Genomic DNA, 18,052 nt, shown 5'->3' on the forward strand with positions numbered 1-18,052 from the left:
TAACACCCTCTGTTCCCTCGAGCTTCTAACTATGGCCCCCGGTAATGCCCCCCCTCGAGTCATATTGTCCACACCTGGTTACTGTTACTATTATTGGGTCTGGTGGTCTGGTGGTACATTTGCCAGATTTTCCGTGGCAGTATGGTGGTGTTAGTCCCCATTAATGAGGTCCCATATTTATCCATTGGTATTTTAGTGGTAATACCGTATGTGGTCATTTATGCTGAAGAAATGCCTCAAGTTTCTATATGTAATGTGTGGGAAATACCTCCCTAAACTGGATGTGTTTCCTACACGTTATCACTAGAGTTGAAATTCAGCTATGTAGCCATTACTGCCACATTATTCCAATCTGCGGACTCAGAATGTGCTCCACTGAATGAGAAAGTAAATAAAACAAGGGCCTTATTTACAATATCCTTTTCAAGGGTAAAATCCCATAGAATAACGCTTTGTAAATCAGGTCCAATATTGCAGGCACCCAGGGGCCCATTTTGAGCCCTGCATAAAAGGTCCCTGGCAGGAATCTATAGCGTAAAAGCCTTGTGTAATGCTTTTAAGTTGTAGATTCCCGCCACAACCCATTTTCATGGATATGCATGGCAGAGTGGCCGGGAGGAACGTCACATACATTTCACAGACTCCCTTCCTGGCTGCCATACAAACACGGCAGTATTTGCTCTTGCATGCATTTTCATGCAAGCGCAAATGCTGGGGATCCCTATGGAGTCTGCCAGCTTTTTGCACCAGCAAAAAGCAGCCGGTCTCCATACAGATCCATAGTAAACGCGGCCCCCAATGCGAACATGGCAGGCAGCGTTTACTCAATTTGTGTGGCAGAGTGCAAAAGTGGAGGGCAAAAGGCAGCGTACATGCTTGGTCGCCACCTTTTGCACTTCCCTTTGGCACTCTGCCGCGCAAATGCTGACAATTTAACGGCGCAACGTTTACACTGCAATTGATATTGATATTTTATTTCTATCACGCTCATACACAGGTGTTTCAGAGCGCGAATGTAAGCAGGTCACCGCCACCAAATTACAGTGAACTCGAAAAATGGGCCCCAAATTGTCTCTGTGATTGGCAATATCATGGCAAAATACAAACAACCTTGCTATGAAAATAAGAACGTGCTTTGAAATGTCGATGTATCTAAATATTTTTCACAAGCATTTTTCCATTCTGAGGCTTTCCTAGTTGCACTGTACCTGAAAGATTTTTCACCATTTCTTTCCGTTTGTGTGGAAGTCCAATGTCTTCAATCATACAATCTATGTCCTTTTTCCTTTGTGTTGACTTGCATCCTTTTAATCGTGCATAGAAGTAAATGTGCTCTTCCACAGTAAGCCTGGCGGAGAAATACAAAGAAAATCAAACACCACAGTGAGACCAACAATCATAGGTAGGTTGCAGGGAGGGACGGGGAGAGGAACAAACTAAGGGAAACTCATTCCGGTTCAAAGGAACGGTGAGGCGCACCATTGGGGGCCCTCCCAAGACTTTATAGTCAATACTGATTTTCAGTATGATGGTTCATATGTAATGGTCTGTATTGTTATATGATGTTATATATATGCCAAATCTTTCAATAAATAGAAGTTACAAAAAAAAAAAAACTGAGAGGGCAGAATGTTGATAGGCAGGGTAGCTGGGCATATGTGAGTATTTGCCCACAGTAGAGTAGAAATAGAAACAGAACGCAAGATCTGTACTAGAATTAACATTAGTCGTTTTCTAGCGTGAGCGCTCACTTTCTAGAAATGTATAAAAATACAGAAATTCATCCACTGATTGGCCCAGTGGACAGGTGGGTTTCTAGAATAACAGCTCGAGTTGGTGGTCGGCTCAGGTTCTCCAAATAACCCCTTGAGTTGTTGTTCCCCTTCCCTCACCCCGAATTGTATGTTGGAGACGCAAACATATTTGCATATCATGTATTAAGTTTTCTGGGGCCTGCTAGATAGACAGACGGACAAACAGAAAAAAAAAAAACACATCCAGGTTGACAAATAAATAGAGATAGAAATATAGATCGATATTTTTTCTTAGAGGGAATTTGTAGTTACTACAATTTGCGGCTGCACTTTTGTTACTCCGTTTTATGTTATCTGTTGCTAATTATTTTATGTACAGTATTCCTCAGTGACAATTCGGCACTGTCAGAGCAACTACTAATCGCAAGAGATATCCAATTCCCTCATTTATGAGTTTAATCAAATGCAAAAAAAACATCCCTGTAGAGGGGACATGGCAAAAGCACGCTGAATGGACTTCTTGGAGTGGGGTTCAGCTGACATGAATATGCTTAGTCCTCTCTTGTAAATGTTCGACGGACAACAAACAAGTGAGATTATGAAAGTCACGCAGAATTTTCCCAGGAGCTTTTCCCAATGGTGGGTACGTTCAGAAGGTGACTTCTTCATGAACATGGTTTTGGAGAGTACTGGCGGATGATGGATTGGTCCTGTGTAAGCACATGCATGACCCACGAGAATGCAATGTCATCAACACATGTCGCTTTACTAAATTTCCTAGTGTACATTACAATCTGAAAATGTTTTTGAAAATGGCTTCCTGTCGGTATAACCTCACATTATAGGGCGCAGGTTAGCTTCCCCCACATCGTAAAAAGTCTAGTGAATGTTCGATAGGTGTCTACTTGAATACTTATATCACTTCAAAGCCACGCTACGCAGAAATAGGGATTATTCTATGTGGTCGAAAGGCACTCTGGATGTACTATAAACACTCTTTGATCTATGGCTCATATACCAGCTAAATGTATTTTCCCTCACCGGAGCATTCCTAATTATCCTCTAATGGTGACGTGGTTCGAGGGCAAGCTATACTCCTCAAGAGGAATGTGAGCAAACAAAGGTGCATCCGAACAATACCAGTACTGAGGTATCGATATAAAAGAACGTCCATCCAAGGTTCCATAAACCTTGCACTCTGGGTTTAAAGATAGGGGGACGCTGGCAATATTTTCAGCAGCAATGTTCAAGTTCAATGAAAATGTCTGTAAAAAAATTAAGGAATGGGGTCTTAAAGGTCCAGGGGAAATGATCCAATAGAAATACCTTTTAGGCTTGTTCATTAGGCATGTTTGTGTGAAGACAAGTTTGTAGGTGCTTTTCCACTCAGCATTGGGATGGATTGGGAAGTATGCTTCCAGTGGGTCGAGTCGGCATTCGTGATGGAGCAAGTCAATGAGTTCCACTAGGGTGGGTCGGTCGAGACAGGCGAGACAGGTGAGACAGGCGAGACAGGCGAGACAGGTGAGATGGTTGCTTCCTTTCAGTTGAGTCAGCATCTGAGATTAGTGAGACGATTGCTTTCAGCTGGTCGAACCAGCATTGAAACAGCTTAAAGAGTGGTTTACAGTGATTCAAAGTGAAAGAGTGACTAAGGCAGGCGCAGGTGTCTGGTGCCAGATCAAAATGAGTTAACTACGGTTGAATTGGCTGAAAGAGGAGTTTGAGGCAGGTGACAAAGCTGTTTGTTTCTTGGTTGCTGGGGGACCCAATATAGTGTCTCCAGGGAAAAAGTGACACCATTCTACCTTTCCTAGCCAGGACGATTGCCAGAGAACACCTGTAGAGACTCCAGCAAGGCGGATCCTGGTTCTGCTGTTCAGACAGCATAATGGCTCGTCCACATACAAGTACACCCTAAATGTTCCTCTGTGATAGGTAAGGGATGGGTCTTTCACCCTTGGTAGAGGCGTGTATCTTCACCTATATGGCAGAAGACTTTGGGCACACGTACCCTGATTGACATCCAGTGAACTGCTTCTCCTGATTTTGATAGATGATTCAATTAAAGGAGTGATCTCACACTCGTATATAGTCAATATTTCAGAGTGGCGTGGTCCAATTCAAGCCCTCTGCAAATGCCCAAACTTGACTGCTGTGATCAGTGCATTTTCATGGTGTTGTCAATCCCAGAGTGCTTTGTCTGGAGGAGGCGGAAAAAGAAGTTTGGGAACCCTGGGTAATTCCAAAACAGTGGAACCCTTCTCTAGACTTCAGGTACTCTCCTGTGCTATCCTAATTCTGCCCAACCCATCTGTCTACTTAAAAGAGTCTCTAGTAGTTACCAATCTGGCGTTATTTTCCCCTTTCTGGCAGAGGCAGTCCTTTGAAGCATGTTATGTTATGTTATTTTGCTTATAAAGTGCCAAAGCCCTAGGGCATCCAGGCGCTCAACAAAAGACTAGAACTAAAAGGGGAGATTGGCGGCAGGGATTCTAGTAATTCATTCCAGGCCCCGCGCTACCAGAACCGGGAAAGAGCGGCCGTGTGCCCAGGCTCTTTTAAATCGGTTTACTCCATGCCTTGACTGAGCAAAGGTTCCTAATAGGTTGATGGATTACTACCTTCTCTTAGAGTTATTGGGGGCAGTCCTGAAGATGCACTTGTGTCCTAAGGTTAGCAACTTCAAGAGAACCCTAGCTGCCACCGGTAGCCAATACAGCTCTCTCCGGGCAGTTGACACTGGTTCTCTCCGTGCCATGTGATGGACTATGCTCAGTGCTTCATTTTGTATTTTCTGCAGCTTTTGTAAAGCATCCTTGCTGCCACTTCCCAACTGGGAGTTCCAATAATCCAGTCATGGTAATATAATTGGCCGTGCCAGTTTTGCATGACTATGCTTTGTGACCATGGGACTGACCAATTTCAATACTCTAAGGTAATAATTGGTATTCCTTACAATATAGTCCACACGGGCATCGACATTCAAGTTAGCCTCTATGTAGGTACCTAGAGTCTTCACTTTAGCAGCCACTAAAATCTGGCTACCCTCAATCTGAAAAAAGGAGAAGACTCGGCCTAGGCTCTCACTCGCCTGTTTGGACCCGCAGATCCTCATCTCAGTTTTCCCGGCATTTAAACACAGCCAATTCCTAAACATTATCATTTTTATTAACCAGATAGATATTGTTTAATCACTCCTAGTCCTCTGCATAGTTCCCAATGATTTCCATTCATAGCTGAAAATCATCAGCATAATTAGTGAAGAAAATGCCCAATTTCTCCAACTCCAGATGCAAGGGTTGAATGTATACATTAAAGAGCAATGGCGGCAGACATGCCCCCTGTGGGAGTCCGAGGACAACAGGTTCCGAGTCCGACGACGCATTGCCCCAATACACCCTAGAACTGTGTCCCTCCAGAAATGACCTCATCCACCTGACCACCTCCCTTGAGAAACCCCCTGTAACCACCAGTCTCTCCGGCAAGATTTTATGGTACAGTAGATCGAAGGCTGCTGATAAATCAAGCAAAATCAGCAGCCCTGATCCACTCCTTTCCAACACTGTCAGCATCTGTGTCTGCAGGTCGATCAAGGCACTTTTAGTGCCTTGGGAGCAGCAAAAGCCTGATTGCCTCTTATGTAGGGTGCCTGCGGCCTCCATATATCATTGAAGCTGCATTGTAGCCACCTTATTGACCAACTTTAGTAAGAACAAGGTGTTGGAAACAGGCCACAAATTTGCTTCATTATTAGAATGCAGACCCTGTTTCTTCAAATTGGGGTCACTGCTACATCTTTGATAATATGGGGTATGATGCAATGTTTGAAAGAGGCATTTACAAATCTACACAGATAAGGAGCAAAAATATCATAATGTTCCAGGATGACCTTAGATGGCAATAGATCCCCTGGACAGCTAGTAGGGTGCACTGCCTTCAGAATATCTTCAATGTCTGAAGTTGTTATGGTTGAGAAGATAAAGAGCAAGAGAGACACCACCTGGTTTTGCTACCTGGGATCCGAGGGTGTTTTATCGGCCACCATGTCTTGTTGTCCATTTTCTGTACTGCCCTCCACTGTTACGCGCTTTAGCCTATCCAGCTCTTTACTGATTTTAGCCTGAGCGAGCAGAAGCTTGTCTTCAAAAGCCCTTTGGACTGGTACACAGTGTTCCTTTTTTTGATTTATGTTCTGATTTAGAACTTTAGGTTTTTCCCATGTTCGAAACAATTTAAACAGTTCCTTTGTTTGGTTTCCTGCCCTGCTTATTTGTTCATTGTAATGGTTACATTTTGCTTCTCTGATCGTATCTTTATACTCCTTATCCCTACATTTCCATTTTTCTTTATTTTTAGAGTTTTTATCCTTATGCCAGGCATGCTGCTCCTGTCTTTTATTTGTCTTAAGCTGAACCAATTCTGGAGAAAACCACTTTTGGCGATTGGGATAATCCCTTACACTTCTCAACGTAATCGGAGCAAGCCTGTCAAGCAGAGCCGTCATGCCTCTATTATAGCTTTCTATAAGAACATCAGGGTGGTCCAACTAATTTGTTTGTGTCATCAGGGCATTAATACATGCCGCGAGATCATCCGATGTAATAGCCCGATAATTTATCCCTAATACCTTACGTGGCAGTTCATGTTGCTGCCTAAAAGGTGTAGTGAGTTGGACATGACATATAAGAGAAAAGTGTCTGACCACACACAAGGAGTAGTAATAACTCCTGTCAATGTGATATTCTCACTGGCCACCCAATCTAAAATGTTTCCCTTTGTGTGCGTAGGTTCGGAGTTGTGAGCGACAATGTTTCCATTGTTCAGAGGTTTCTCTAATTCCAGTGCTTTCCTATCTCTGGGGTCCCCCTTTCCAAAGGTTTAAATCACCGATAACAATTACAGCACTATTGGTTTTTGGCATGGAGGATAGAAAATTAGTACGGTCTTCATTGAATCGAGGGGACTGTCTTGGTGGCCTATAATGTTCTACAAAGTTAATACTAAAGTTGTGATTGGGGATGATCTTAGTATGTAATACATCACACCCTTCGCATTTCACCTTTACCTCATAGATCCCAAGGTTGTCCCTAGGGGAAGATCCTGTTCTACTGGAAGGTGACAAATCATCCTAGAGCGAACTAAGACTTTGCTAGCACTGAACCCACATGTTATGTTTTGGGTGAAACTCAGTTCCATTCCGCTGGATATACAAACTCTGACACTAGAAACCAGGCTGACAATAAAATTACATCAATAGGTTTGGACCACCCATAATTATTAGGGGTGTACCGGACTTTGGCTTCTAGTAAGTATTTGGATAATTTCCATCTGAAAAACCGCTATTCGGCTTTGGCCGAACACTTACTGTAAAACAGGTTTAACATAACAAGATATTGGAAAGCACACTTTCTATTTACCCCTAGCGCTTCAAAGTGGGTGAAAATGGCATGGGCCGCTGGACATATAACTGCTGAATTCCAGGGGCCCATCCTGGTCACTTTTCGAGCCCTATCATCAGGTAAACTACAGCCAAAAGAGTGCATGAGAAAAAGACAGAATGTCGGGAAATGCAACATTCTCCCCTAATTATACACCATAAAGCCTAGATAGGAGTTAAATTCTCTCCTTCCACCGCCAGTTGGCCGCCCCTCCCCGAAAGATAATCCACCCAACTCTGAAAGAAATTCATCAGCCTATGGTGGGTGAGGGTGGGCTCCCTGCGGGTCTTCTAAATAGCCCCTACCCCTGGGCGGTTGTAGCACAACACCAAAAGATGTGCAAGCAGGAGAGATGATTTAACAAGAACAAAAAGCCCCCACTCCAGGGGTGTTCTTGAAGACCCTTTTATTATCTTGTAAAATGTGTGTCCACAGGGGCTCAATCGAGAACCGGGGGTAGCAAATGCACCTCTTCTGGTAGAGCCCCACCACCTTAGTTTAAAAGTGTAGGGTGTTTGAGAATGGCTGTCCCTGTGTTTGCTATACTGCCTGTGTCTGCGTGTATACCTCTGTGTGTTGAATAGTGGGTGTCCATGTTTGATGGGCGTGTATGTGTGTGTGCACCGGTGTGTGTGTGCTGGTGTGGCTATCTGTGTGTTTGTGTGTCTGTGTGCCTGAGTATGGGTCTATAGGAGTGAGTGTCATAGTGTGTCATTGTGAAGGTGTGGATGTCTGAGAGAGGGAGGGAGAAAGTGAAGGGGGGACGGGAGGGGTTGTTTCCGGTTTCAATGTCTATTTATGGAGACAGTGACCACCTTCCCATCCCTTGCACCACACTGTCCAGCCTGCTTCCTGGTGAAAAGACCACAGCCCGTCTATCCATTGCTTCATGTTTCAAAACTTAATTTAATTCCTTCGGGCTATTTATCAGTACACTAATTAAACAAGCAAATGGATGTAAATAAAGTGAAATTGGTTTCATGACAGATGAGCCGAAGCAGCCCCTGACATGAAACAAGGCAGGACAATCATTATTTCTGCACTGGGCTATATGTGGCGACATGCCAGCTGCGTTTGCTGTGAGGAGACAAGAGCACCCCACACCCACCTCTTGTCTTGCTGAGACAGAGGACAACGACGGATGCATAAATTAGCCACACCACGCATCCTTGAAGGCCGGGGCAGCTGCACAGACTGGGGTTGTTCCATGTGCTGTGCAGCCCTGTTACGTGCCAGGTGAAACTGAGGCTAAATTAAGGCTTGCGCCTGGCTCTCACTCTCCAGGGGGGAAAAGGGCGCAGGGGTACGCGCTGCTGTGTATTTTGGGCATGCCCTTAGCTAATGGGGTGAACGCACAGCCAGTCTGACAGACTCCTGCACTGGAGGGACGGGGGTTAAAAATGCTGCCACAGTTTCATGAGGTGAGCCCCCACCCCCAGACCGACCCACGTGAGTCTCCTCAGTTTTGTGTCTGCTGGACTCTGAAATGAGAGCGCCTGGCGAGGTTTTTACAGATGGGATGAACGCACTTGACACTTACATGGTTTGAGTGGTATTTGCATCCTACGCTGGACAATCCCCATCATAATTCAACTGAAAAGAAAGGTATTACCCAAATTGACCTTTTACAATTGACCTTTTGCACAATTGACCTAATTATAGTGGTCCTAATTGACCTTCTGCAGAATTGACCTTTATATTATTTTAGTTATTTTATACATGTATTGGGTTTGTTTTGGATTATAAATAATATAAGCAGATTGGGTGGGGAGTCGTGGGGGGTTTTGGATTGGGTGGGGGTTGTGGGGGGTTTCCCCCCGCATATATGTCCTAATTGAACTTCTAAATTAGGTCAATTCTTCCAAGGTCAATTCTCCTGAGGTCAATTGTGAAAAGGTCAATTAGTATACAACCAAAAGAAATGCAGTCAGAAAACAGCAATAGTGTGCCCAGCTGTAGAAAGCTTGCTTTTAACAGGGATGACCCCCTTCCCAGTGATAGTAATTGGCGGACACTACATACGTTTCAAGTAATACATAAGAAATGATAGCCTATGCTTCATGCCATCGGTGGGAAGGAACTATTTGGCTCCGTATTCGGCTTCGACCGAACACTTTGGCCAACTATTCGGTATTCGGTCAAATACTAAATCTGCGATTCAGTACACCCCTAATAATAATAGATTGCCAGAGGTCACCATGTCAAAACTAAACATGGCGTATTTTCAGTTAATAATCCCTCACCAGGCCCTGGGAGGACACCATAATATAATGTGCATCGTGTCTGCCAATGGTTAAGGGCTGCTGAAACTTTGGGTTGCATCAGGGTTTTTCAGGAATGCCAATGTTGCACTGTAGCTGCCATCTTGCAAAGCCTCACAGCTACTGCTTTAAGGGTGTGAGTAGACAGTCTCAGCAGAGTTACATGTTTGCACCAATCTTTTTAAGCATAGAACACCATGAAAGCGAGTTTGGTTCGCAGAGCTTTCTTTCAGGGGAAGAAATACCAGTGTAAATGGCAAACATCACAGGCATTCCAATGCGCAGACAGCTTTGCATCATTTTCTTTGCAGGCTGCCTTACTGTGATGTGCAATTTGTCCAATCGCTAAGTCCCTTGCATTATGGAAGCCAGGTTCTTAGCAGAGAAGTGAACATCTTAATTGTTATGATTCTGAAAGGCTGGTTAAGTATTTACCTTAGAGCAATGCTTTCCCTGCTCTTCTTGACAAGGATGGAAAGTTAGGGAGGCAGTAAAATGAATGATCATGTTAAGTTATGTTGTGTGACAAACATAATCCACCTATCCTACTTAAGTTGAAAAGAAATGTTTTTCTGTCAATTTGTGTTTTGAAGTTACCATTCAGAATTGCCATTCCATATTCTTAACGTCGCTTATTTGGCTGTAAAAAAGTTCCCCAGCGGGGATGCCTTTATTCCTGGAGATAATGCTGTACCAGAGCACTTTCATTCTTTGTGCGCTCACATTAAACATGTTAACTGAGAAATGGGTGCATGTGATCACATCAAGCACATTAGATGATGTACACGTGAAAGGAGGCTGTACTGTACATACTTGGAGTCTCTGTTAAAAAAAGAAAAAATAAAGATTCCGTTTCTTTCTGTGTCTACAGGCTTTGCACAATCTCTATAGGCAGTGGTGTGTTCCAGGTTTCGCGGCTTGATATGCTGTTGACAGTAGTGAATTGTTTCAAGTTATTAGCTGTCTAACGGCAGGGAATGGAGCTTCTGAGTGGGTTTCTATCAGGCTTTCAACTTCCGGGAAAGTGGGTTGGTGCTTCCTAGTAACAGTGCGCAGTTGAGGATGTAGAGGCCACAGTCGGGCGTGGTCATGGCCTTGTTTATTTTGAGCATTCTAGCCGTTATTTTCAAAGTAGGTGTAGACACTGTAAAGTGCAAAAATGCTTCTTCTTTCACTGTGTTCAGCTAATATACCATTGGCCTTAACATGATGTAATATAAAAACAATCCCTTAAAATAAATACTTTGTTTAAGTTGTTCTTCAACAGCCTCAGGAAAGATACATGTGATCTTGGAAGCCACGCAACACAAATAAAGGATACCAAGGTATGTTGCAACACAATGGATGTCTCTTTATGATGACATGAGATCTGTGAATTTCAAAGCATGTCCGCTCATGTGGTAGCACCAACTTGGTTGTAGCTTTCCTTCTCACGATACATAATTCTACCTGTCTTCCCTCCAGTGGTTGACCATCTTCATGTTCATCCAATTTCTGTTTTCATTGGACTGTTTTGCCAGACTCAGTCCCACTCCACAGTCTCGGCAACCTCTCATTTCTTGTAGTAATCAACCAATCTTCTGTTCTCACGTGACTCACTTGTAGGAATTGTCTACCATTTAACAGTGTGGTCTAGATATGTTGAACATGGAGAAACTGTAATGAGGAGCCCGACCTCGTCCACATCCTTGGCTCGGGTCCCTCACAGGGGATGCCATGCTGCATGCAAGAGGAATTTCCAGCTACTGTGTGGATCCCGTGTACGCCCACAGACTGCCACATGCCCTAGAGAAATTGTGAAGATAAATATGGAGTCACACATGAATTTCCAGAATTTCTCCGCCTGAACTGGGGTGGTACAGAATCTTCCAGGAGAGATGGGCAGCCAGGGCACTTTCACTGTCAGCAGGATCATTATGATTTGTGAATTCAGGGTCTGGGGAGGAAACACTGCTGCAAGACTCCAAACTTGGGAAATGTGGGTTATTTCTGTGTTTTTCTCCTGCATTAATGGTGAAACGAATGACACGTTGATTTATTTAATTATCATTGTATAGCTCCCATCTCAAGACCCACACTAGCCTACACCTCTCAGATATAAAAAATACCAAAAAATATGTTTAGCAAAATAGTTGTGCCTTAATGTCATTAGCTTTAACCTCTCCCCACCAGAATGCTCAACATGCTTTAGCAAACCTCATTTCAAACATGTTGGAAACTGCAGAACTGACAAATATAGCTAGAGTGTTTTTTCTAATGTTCATGAAAAAGCAAAACCTCAATGTGTATATTTCGCTTTCCTTTGATTACAGCAAGGAAGGGGTCTGCCCACTCACATCAATTGCGTTTTACCTCCCAGACCCTTTCCCCTACACCACTATCAATCTTCGGTCCGTGTGACACAGTTTCTATTTCTAGAGCAACTTGAGGCTTTGCGGCAGTAATCTTGCGGGATTCCCCCTGTATTCTCCTGAAAAGCTAAGTATGTTCTACACATAACAGGCTCACCAACCCACTCCCAACTCTGCATCGTCACATGGGGCCTCAATACGACCCTGGCGCTCAGGGAATGAAGGGGTCCGGTACAGGACCGGCGCCCTTCATTCCATCAGCACCGATTACGAGGTTCCCTTTGCGGGACCCGGATCAGACATCTGGTAAAACCAGACGTCTTTTCCAGGTCCCGCGAAGGGAAGAGGGAGGCAACAACAGGACACTTGTAATGTGCCCATTGTTACCTCCCTCCCCTTTCCCATTGAGCTTATGGGGGTTCAAATGGGAATGGGGAATGGTTCCTTCAAGGAGGAATTACCGGGTCCTCCAATGTTGGAATGACCCGGTTATTCCTCATTGAAGGAACCTGGTAATGGAGCCCGGTTTAATAGCACCATGGCTGCCTCCAAACTCGTAATGAGGCCCATGGTGTCTTCTTTCCCCCTCCCACCTCGAGCCTGATGTGATTGCATCCTTTTTCAAATATCATTATGGCACTTCCATTTTTGACTTCCCATGGTATTGTCGCAGGAATCACTCTCATCAAGCAAAAAAAGTGATGACTTTTGATTTCTAGAAAGCTTTTTAGCCTCTCTGCTGCAAAGCACCACGGGAGATGAATACACTTTTTTGGGGATCAGGGGGCACCCATTCTGTGTTGACTGTTTTAAAAACTACTGGATGCATTTACCCCAAACCATCAAGAGAAATATCTGCGATACTTTGTGTCCAAGTTGTTTCTTATTTTATATAAATCCATCTAACAGTTTTCACAGGTGTTCAATCCACACATTTTATCTCTGTGGGGAAAATGAATGGCACTATGGCGAAAAGTTTTTTGTTTGTTTTCTCAATACCTTTTTCATATTTTAACAAATATTTCCAAAATGTCCTTTATGGGGGGAGGGGAAGATGATGACTACTTTTTATGGAAACTGTCAGCCAAATCCCTCCAGCTGGTCAAAGGATATACGTAATAGTATTTAGAGAAACGTCTATGTAGACAGTTTCACCTTAACTGCCCTATCATTAAGGCTTGCAGTTGTCCGTTTTTATTGATTTTTAGAGATAAATAGAGGCAGAAATCACTCTTTTTTTCTTTCAGTATTCTTTTTACAAAAAAATGGATGAAAACGGAAATGTACATAACAAAAGGGTTTACATTTGATTGAATGGCTGTACGTATGCAATGCTTGACTTGTGCAAGAACGCAGCTCTAGGAGTTTCCCCAGTACAGGAATTCAAATACTGAGATTTTATTATGTAATAACTGTGGAAAAATACTAATTACAACTTATTTCTGTACATAACAAAAACTAAATATGGATACACACTGAAAAATTAATCAGACAATAAATATGGATAAATACAAATGGAAATGGTGCAAACATAAATACCATAAAACCGGGAGTCTTACCTTAAATATATAAATATAACACCACCTCATGGAACATAATTTGTGTGTGTGTATTGGGTGCTACTTGCTTTTTAAACCATGGAAGGGACAACTTATTATAATGAACACCACCACATCTCAAGTTATTGCCGTGCATTAGCCTGAGCAATGAATGAGGGCGATGAAGTATGCACATATAATGGCTGCTCGGTCAGTCTGTCATGCACACATAGGCATTTCAGCTGCACCCCCTGTCGTGCCCTATGCTTTCTGTGTAAAAGTTCTTGGCTGACACTGAACTGCTTCTGTCAGGACATCACAAAATGTTCACTTGTCCCGCCCGCAAGGAATATAGTCTCAACACTCACAGAAATGGGGCGCCCACCCCACCACCGACAGCCAGTCACTATCTTGAGCATTGGTGTGGCAGGCACTGGGCAGATTTCATACCTGTTGTTGTTCACTTTCCTAGTGGTGCACATTAGAATTGTCAGTACATACAAATAGATAACATTTTGAAGAAATCTTATTGTGCACACAAAAATAAAATAGAAGCAAGTAGAATAACATGTCACATAAAAGCGAATCCAAAATGATCAGTTTCTCTGGATTCACAACGAATACATTTATGAAGAACAGTGTTAAAGAAGCCATGCTGGGATGCGGTCTAACTTGGCACTTACTGATCAAATAGCACATTGTGCTGCGGGCACATGCCCATGTCCTGGCGTATCTGGTCCATGTCCGTCTGAATGTCCCTTCCGTATATCACAGCCGTGCCAGAGGAGGGTGGAAACAGTCCCGTCAAGATAGACCTGCAATCACAAAGGGCATGCATGGGTGGGTGTCTGCCACAGGACCTGTTATGAACATCAAGGTGAACATCTGAAAGGCACAGCTACTCATACGTGCATGAACCACCACATAATCCATCCTGACCAACACATTCATCAGTTTCCCTCAGATGTCAAACATGCCATGTTATATTGCGTAAATGATAGCGCTCTCAGTCCCATCATTAGGGCCCTTTACCAAAGCATACATGAAGTGGCTTTCAGATAATGACTCTTTGATGCCTTCTGAACTCAGCGAGGGAGTTCTGAAACCCTTTCATGGGTGGGTTTGGTGTGCTCCGAGAGGGGATTTGTCTGATACTGCACTTTCCCTGAAAGCATTGACACATCAAGCGATATCCAGAGGATACATAATGGGCAACTGTGTAATGTGATCCAATATTAATAATAACCATATTGCCATCAAAGAGTAAAGGTAAAGATACACGATGGGACCGTGGGGTTTGTGATCATGTTTTTCCGGTTACCTTTTTATGTGTATCTATATATGATGTTTAAAAAAGTACAATTTATTTTTTTGTTGATGCATAATTAGGTGTAATGACGCAAAGTAACACTAGCCTTACGCGTGTCTGCAGAGTGTGTATTGAAGATGTGCATGCATTCTGCTTAAGTCTCTTATGCCTTCTGCATGTATGAAAACTCACATTAAAGTGATGTCGAACTGATGTAAGTTATAAGAGGCACAAAGGAGTTTTACATATTGTACTTGTACACAATTTACATTCCCTACAGGACTCATACATATGAAAACGGATATCGAAATCAGTCCTGACTTTGATGTGTCTCTCCTTGCATATATTAGTGAATATGTATTACATGCGCCCTTTGTATAGAATATTCACATTCATTATGTGCAGGCAAAATATATAAACACATCGTATATGTTGAATATCTCATAATTGACCAGATCGATTTTCAATTTTCTTTTCATTGGATTAATTCCAGCTAAGATCTAGGTGCATGCTAAAAATCTTGAACATTGAAGTGGACAATTTTGATATAATCTGGCTGATTTTCTTTTCCTAAATGGTAAAACCCCATGTTAAAAGCTTTTCTTTTTTTAAACAACCAAACAACATGTTCTTAAATATGAAAAACGGTCTAATTAATTGACATCTAATGAATAATAAAATCAATAGCGTACTTAGAAAATTGTATTGAAATACTAATACCAGCCAGAAAAAAATCACCTGCCTCTATGTCCAAACACTGGCGTAACAGGGGCCCCACCCCCCACAGGTGCGGGTGGCCCGGCGACCACATGTTCTGGAAAGGGGCCCCACTTAAACATTTTTTTTTTTTTACATTTTCTTTTTGAATTCACTCTACATTTCTAAAGAAATGATTTCTGTAACAGAAATCATTTCTTTATGAAGGCAGAGTGAATACAAAAAGTCCGGTGGCTATCCCCACCCCATGACATGAAGACCCTAGGCTGGAGGCGTCCATGTCATGGGGTGGGGGAAGCCGCATGACTTCAAAAATAGTGCATTTTTGAAGTCACTCTGCCTTCATAAAGAAATTATTTCCGTTATGGTCCAGTCCATAAATGAAATAATTTCTTTATGAAGTCAGAGTGACTTCAAAAAGAAACAATGGGCCTCATAACGAGCATGGCAGTAGGTGTGCCTGTATGGCAGGCACGGCTACCACCATGCTCGCTACCAGCCCGCCTCCCGCGATTGGGCAATAACCGGCCCATTACAAGATGAATGGGTCGGTAATTGCCCATTCGTGGGTGGCTGTATTGCCGGGCTCCCAATCCCCATTCTGCCCAATAGTTGATAATGGTGCTGGCGCAATTACAAGTTATGCTCGCGGGTGCCGCACAGCCCGCCAGGTAAGACCTGGCGGGCTGTCAGGAACCCGAGAACAGAACTCATAATGCAGCTGGACGGTTATGAACGGTGCCAGTGCCTTACCGGCACCGTTCATACCGTCACCGCCAGGGTGGTCCTAATGAGGCACAATGTATTTTTGAAGTATTATGGCTCCCCTCAACCCATGACGTGTGCGTGTGTGAGTGTATGGTGAAAGGATGCACACTGAAATGTATGGGTGGCTGCCTGGGTGTGCCTGTATGGTGAAAGTGTCCACACTTAAATGTATAGGTGACTGCGTGAGGGTATGGTGAAAGGGTGCACACTTAAATGTATAGGTGACAGCCTGTGTGAGTGTATGGTGAAAGGTGCACACAAATCTATGGGTGGCTGGGTGTGCATGTACGATGAAAGGATGCACACTAAAATGTATGGGTGGCTATCTGGCTGTGTGTGACTGTGTGGAGAAAGGATGCACACTTAACCTGGGTGTGCCTGTATGGTGAAAGGGTGCACACTTAAATATATGGATGGCTGTGTGTGCGTGTGTATATATGGTGAATAGTCTGTGTGCCTGTGTTCAGGGGCGCCACAAAACCTACATTTCAGGGCGGCTAACTTTTCAAATGTTGGGAGAGGTGCTAACTTCACTTGTGGTGGGGAGGAGCAAACTTATTTGTATGGGGTCATCTAACTTCTTTACGCATTTTAATGAGACTATTCTAGTGCAGCTTCAATGTTACAAGCAGTTAACTCTCTCCTTTAGGTCTGAAAGCACCCACTTATGGGCTGCTGTGAGAATGACTGGTCTCCTGTTTCCGCTCTACCCTTCCAATCACTCCCCTGGCATGCAAGTACTAAACCCACATCACAATTTCAATTGTTTAAAAAAATTGGCATTTGAATGCAGGTACTAACAGTGAAATGATGTACATTAGTAGTTGCTGGGCCGGGCCCTTGTTAATGGCAAAACCCATGTGCTGTTTAACATCTGTGTCCTTTTCTGTCCGGCAACTGCTCTGAAGGTCAGCCAGGTCAAGTCAACATAGCCCACAATTTCAGTGGGGGGGTGGAGTGCTGAAGCCCAGTCAGCTCAATGGTGTTGCAGCACTACTTGTTTTTTAATGCCTTGATTAATTATTGGTAATCTTCTTTACACCTAGCCCTATTCTTCCTCATTCCAGTACTTGTGTATGATGCAGTACTTGTGTTTGAGGCACTATGCCTCATACACAAGTACTGGGATAAGGTAGAGGTACATGAAGGTAATGCCTGACTTAGCTACCTGTAATCTTCATTACTCCTAGTCCCACTCTTCCTCCAGTACTTACCAGTGAGGCAAGGAGCCTCATACGTAAGCACTGGCACACGGAAGAGGGACATGGAGGTAATTCTGGGCCGATGAGCTGATTTTGGAGGTTGGGGTAGGGGATGGGAGGGAGAAGGGATGTGTGGGGTGGGTGGGGTTGTGCAATAAATCATAATGGTCGTCCATGTCCATGCTAAGCAGGCATGATATGTGATATTAGTGGCTAGAGAGGCATTTGGTGCAGCCAGTCTAGTCATTCCTCAGTTTGGTATGACTTTTTTTAATTGGGCATTTCTGATAAAGCAGTCCTGCTAAGTGTAATTACCTGGCTAGACTGGCATTTGGATTCTGCCAGTCTAGCTGTTTTTTTACTGCGGCACTGTTTATTTTTCTGGGCATCTGTGATAAAATGATATGTTATGATATGATAGGTCATATATAACGCACCTGTGCACAAGTGTTTTTAGGCACAACAAGACAAGAGAAGGATAACTGAGGGAGGACAAGACAAATGATCTTACTAAGCCTTGTGTCATTCAGATCGTGCAAGTGCGAGAACGAGAAGGGGAAAGGGAGGGGGAAAGTGCAAGGGAGATTGGAGGGGAAAACAGGGCAGCAATGCTCTGAGTAAGTTCTGCCAGGCCAGCGCGGCTCTGGGTAGTGCAAGGAGAACAAGGGATTGTAGGGTTACAGCTACAGCCCCTAACTGCATGGTAGGCAT

General features: G+C 43.6%; 1 protein-coding gene across 2 annotated transcripts in view; it reads right to left on the minus strand.

Moving 5' to 3' along the window:
* The window catches only part of LOC138510440 (phospholipid-transporting ATPase ABCA1-like), a 2,356,352-nt gene that overhangs the window by 1,069,838 nt on the left and 1,268,462 nt on the right, over positions 1-18,052 (minus strand). For both annotated transcript variants that reach the window (XM_069626098.1, XM_069626099.1), the window contains exons 20-21: positions 14,029-14,160; positions 1,209-1,348 (exon numbers count right to left, since the gene is read on the minus strand). In XM_069626098.1, coding sequence (XP_069482199.1) covers positions 1,209-1,348; positions 14,029-14,160 — 272 coding nt within the window. The remainder of the gene's footprint in view (positions 1-1,208; positions 1,349-14,028; positions 14,161-18,052) is intronic.

This window comes from Ambystoma mexicanum, chromosome 6p (genome assembly GCF_040938575.1).
Source record: "Ambystoma mexicanum isolate Mex_15411 chromosome 6p, UKY_AmexF1_1, whole genome shotgun sequence".
Taxonomy (NCBI): domain Eukaryota; kingdom Metazoa; phylum Chordata; class Amphibia; order Caudata; family Ambystomatidae; genus Ambystoma; species Ambystoma mexicanum.